The 4,975-nt window shown below is 48.7% G+C and overlaps 1 protein-coding gene across 2 annotated transcripts in view; it reads right to left on the reverse strand.

The window, feature by feature from the left end:
• Positions 1–2,065: 2,065 nt before the first annotated feature.
• LOC135553210 (syntaxin-1A) overlaps positions 2,066–4,975 on the reverse strand; it is a 43,193-nt gene continuing 40,283 nt past the window's right edge. Inside the window, exons 6-7 of one of the 2 annotated variants that reach the window (XM_064985385.1) lie at positions 2,253–2,325; positions 2,066–2,139 (exon numbers count right to left, since the gene is read on the reverse strand). In XM_064985385.1, the coding sequence (XP_064841457.1) occupies positions 2,129–2,139; positions 2,253–2,325 (84 nt within the window). In that variant the 3' untranslated portion in view covers positions 2,066–2,128. Of the gene's footprint in view, positions 2,140–2,241; positions 2,326–4,975 lie in introns of those variants that run through there. The other variant, XM_064985386.1, reaches the window with a different exon arrangement.

Raw genomic sequence — 4,975 nt, forward strand, 5'->3', positions numbered from 1 at the left:
TGATTACATTACATTAATATATGATAATGATACATGTATAATATTAATATACCCATAATGGATACTTATGTAATATTAATATATGATAATGAAACATTACATAATATTAATATATGATAATGAATACATTACATCATATTATATTAATATATGATAATGAATACATTACAGGGGAATATATGATAATGATTACATTACATCATATTATATTAATATATGATAATGATACATTACATAATATTAATATATGATAATGATTACATTACATCATTATAAACGGGCCCACTGGTGGACCTGTAATGTGTGTGTTACATTGTATTAATATGATAATGTGTGTGTGTACATAATATGTGTGTATGTGTAATTTACATCACATAATATTATATCACTGTTATTATATATGACAGAACGTGTGTAATGTAATGTCAGTCAAGCAGGAAGTATGTGTGTGGCTGCTGCAGCAAAAATCATCATAAGAATAGCAACAAACCAAAAACATTTGGAAAAAATCTTTTAGGAACTAATCTTGTATTAGTCTCCGTGTGTGGGATGTTTGTTCTTTCAGGGTCAATGTCACACAACAACAATACAGTAATAACTAATGAAGAAATTACCGTGAAATGAAACCCTACTGACAACAAGATTACGGTAATAACTCAAATTAAGGAATTTCAGCAAATAAGGCACTGGTGGACTCTTTTTTTTGGGGGTCAGACATCAGATCCTGGGTTATAACCACTCATTGATTATCAATGTGTCAGGAAAAGTGAAATGTGGTGGGTTGTTAGGATGTGTGTAGTCAATACAACATGTATCAATATAACATGTCAGGAAAAGTCTGAAATGTGGTGTTGTTAGGATACTGTGTGTGTTGTCTGTGTGGTGTGTGTACAACATGTTGGGGGGGTCTGTTTGTGAATGTGTTAGTATGTATAACAGTAGTTTCTGTGTGTGTGTGTGTGTTGTATTAAAAAACGGGCACTTTGGAAACATTTCAAAATCTTTCACAACACTGTGATAAACACTTTGTGTGTGTGTGTGTTTATTCAGGGAAACGGGCCCACTGGTGGACCTGTAATGTGTGTGTGTGTGTGTGTGTGTGTGTGTGTTGTGTGTGTGTGTGTGTGTGTGTGTGTGTGTGTGTGTGTGTGGTGTGTTGTATTCAGGGGAAACGGGCCCACTGGTGGACCTGTATGTGTGTGTGTGTGTGTGTGTGTGTGTGTGTGTGTGTGTGTGTGTGTGTGTGTGTGTGTGTGTTGTATTCAGGGGAAACGGGCCCACTGGTGGACCTGTGTGTGTGTGTGTGTGTGTGTGTGTGTGTGTTGTATTCAGGGGAAACGGGCCCACTGGTGGACCTGTGTGTGTGTGTGTGTGTATGTCAGTGTGTGTGTGTGTGTGGACCTGTGTGTGTGTGTGTGTATTCAGGGGAAACGGGCCCACTGGTGGACCTGTGTGTGTGTGTGTGTGTGTGTGTGTGTGTGTGTGTGTGTGTGTGTGTGTGTGTGTGTGTGTGTGTATGTGTGTGTGTGTGTGTGTGTGTGTGTGTATTCAGGGGAAACGGGCCCACTGGTGGACCTGTGTGTGTGTGTGTGTGTGTGTGTGTGTGTGTGTGTGTGTGTGTGTGTGTGTGTGTGTGTGTGTGTGTGTGTGTGTGTGTGTTGTATTCAGGGGAAACGGGCCCACTTGTAGACCTGTGTGTGTGTGTGTGTGTGTGTGTGTGTGTGTGTGTGTGTGTGTGTGTGTGTGTGTGTGTGTATTCAGGGGAAACGGGCCCACTGGTGGACCTGTGTGTGGGTGTGTGTGCGTGTGTGTTGTATTCAGGGGAAACGGGCCCACTTGTAGACCTGTATGTGTGTGTGTGTGTGTGTGTGTGTGTGTGTGTGTGTGTGTGTGTGTGTGTGTGTGTGTATTCAGGGGAAACGGGCCCACTGGTGGACCTGTGTGTGTGTGTGTGTGTGTGTGTGTTGTATTCAGGGGAAACGGGCCCACTTGTAGACCTGTATGTGTGTGTGTGTGTGTGTGTGTGTTGTATTCAGGGGTGTGTGTGTGTTGTACAGGGGAAACCCCACTTGTAGACCTGTATGTGTGTGTGTGTGTGTGGCTCCTGACATGACCTTCGGTGTGTGTCTCAGGCTATACCTAACTGTATCCTCCACTTGTAGACCTGTATGTGTGTGTGTGTTGTATTCAGGGGAAACGGGCCCACTTGTAGACCTGTGTGTGTGTGTGTGTGTGTGTGTCTCAGGCTATACCTAAGTATCCTCCAATTGTAGAAGCAATGACGATTCCCAGAATTACACAGCAAATAATGATCAGAATTTTCTTCTGCACGTTTTAAAAAGAGGAACAAACATCCCAGGCAGCATGTGAAGAGAGGAGGAAAATGTGTTATAGATAAAAACACGTAAACAACACGTCATTAATAACACAGTATTTAAGATTATTCTCACAGACAGTATTGGAGTGCTACAGGTCAGGTAGAACAATTTCCACATTCTGTATTCTGTATTCTGCATTGTGTATTCTGTATTTTGCATTCTGTATTCTGCATTCTGTATTCTGCATTCTGTATTCTGCATTCTGTAGTCTTTTATTCTGTATTCTGCATTCTATATTCTGCATTCTTTTATTCTGTATTCTGCATTCTGAATTCTGTCCCATTCCGCTTTGGTCTATATTATCTGTTTAAATACAGGGTTTCTCTGAAAACAGAAGCCATGCACAGTACACAGTGCACAGTACATAGTACACAGTACACAGTACATAGTACACAGTACACAGTACATAGTACAGTCAGTAGTTGATTGTGGTCATAGATAATGATTCATACACTGCACAGTACTTCTGCATGCAAAACATCTCCTTCAAAACATCTCCTTCAACAACACAGCAGCCCTCATACAACTTGACTGGGTCATGTGTAGGGTGATGGTGTGCAGACACACGTGTAGGGTGATGACGTGAGGACACACATGTAGGGTGATGGCGTACAGACACACATGTAGGGGGATGGCGTACAGACACACGTGTAGGGGGATGGCGTGAGGACACACGTGTAGGGGGATGGCGTGAGGACACACGTGTAGGGGGATGGCGTGAGGACACACGTATAGGGGGATGGCGTGCAGACACACGTGTAGGGGGATGGCGTGCAGACACACGTGTAGGGGGATGGCGTGCAGACACACGTGTAGGGGATGGAGTGAGGATACACGTGTAGGGTGATGGCGTGAGGACACACGTGTAGGGGGATGGCGTGAGGACACACGTGTAGGGGGATGGCGTGAGGGTGAGGGTGATGGCGTGAGGACACACGTGTAGGGGGATGGCGTGAGGACACACGTGTAGGGGGATGGCGTGAGGACACATGACACACACGTGTAGGGGGATGGCGTGATGGGGGGATGGCGTGAGGACACACGTGTAGGGTGATGGCGTGAGGACACACGTGTAGGGGGATGGCGTGAGGACACACGTGTAGGGGGATGGCGTGAGGACACACGTGTAGGGGATGGCGTGAGGACACACGTGTAGGGGATGGCGTGAGACACACGTGGGGGATGGCGTGAGGACACACGTGTAGGGGGATGGCGTGAGGACACACGTAGGGGGATGGCGTGAGGACACACGTGTAGGGTGATGGCGTGAGGACACACGTGTAGGGGGATGGCGTGAGGACACACGTGTAGGGTGATGGCGTGAGGACACACGTGTAGGGTGATGGCGTGAGGACACACGTGTAGGGGGATGGCGTGAGGACACACGTGTAGGGTGATGGCGTGAGGACACACGTGTAGGGTGATGGCGTACGGACACACGTGTAGGGGGATGGCGTGAGGACACACATGTAGGGTGATGGCGTGAGGACACACGTGTAGGGGGATGGCGTGAGGACACACACGTGTAGGGGATGGCGTGAGGACACACGTGTAGGGTGATGGCGTGAGGACACACGTGTAGGGTGATGGCGTGAGGACACACGTGTAGGGTGATGGCGTGAGGACACATGTGATGGCGTGAGGACACACGTGTAGGGTGATGGCGTGAGGACACACGTGTAGGGTGATGGCGTGAGGACACACGTGTAGGGTGATGGCGTGAGACACACGTGTAGGGTGATGGCGTGAGGACACACGTGTAGGGTGATGGCGTGAGGACACACGTGAGGGTGATGCGTGAGGACACACGTGTAGGGTGATGGCGTGAGGACACACATGTAGGGTGATGGAGTACGGACACACGTGTAGGGTGATGGCGTGAGGACACACATGTAGGGTGATGGAGTACGGACACACGTGTAGGGTGATGGCGTGAGGACACATATGTAGGGTGATGGCGTGAGGACACACGTGTAGGGTGATGGCGTGAGGACACACATGTAGGGGGATGGCGTGAGGACACACGTGTAGGGTGATGGCGTACAGACACACGTGTAGGGTGATGGAGTACAGACACACGTGTAGGGTGATGGCGTGAGGACACACGTGTAGGGTGATGGCGTGAGGACACACGTGTAGGGTGATGGCGTGAGGACACACGTGTAGGGTGATGGCGTGAAGACACACGTGTAGGGTGATGGCGTGAGGACACACGTGTAGGGTGATGGCGTGAGGACACACGTGTAGGGTGATGGCGTGAGGACGTACAGACACACGTGTAGGGTGATGGCGTGAGGACACACGTGTAGGGTGATGGCGTACGGACACACGTGTAGGGGATGGCGTGAGGATGGCACACACGTGTAGGGGGATGGCGTGAGGACACACATGGGGGGATGCCGTGAGGACACACGTGTAGGGTGATGCCGTGAGGACACACGTGTAGGGGATGGCGTGAGGACACACGTGTAGGGTGATGGCGTGGACACACGTGTAGGGTGATGGCGTGAGGACACACGTGTAGGGGATGGCGTGAGGACACACGTGTAGGGTGATGGATGGCGTGAGGACACACGTGTAGGGTGATGGCGTGAGGA

The sequence above is a fragment of the Oncorhynchus masou genome, chromosome 13 (genome assembly GCF_036934945.1).
Source record: "Oncorhynchus masou masou isolate Uvic2021 chromosome 13, UVic_Omas_1.1, whole genome shotgun sequence".
Taxonomy (NCBI): Eukaryota; Metazoa; Chordata; class Actinopteri; order Salmoniformes; family Salmonidae; genus Oncorhynchus; species Oncorhynchus masou.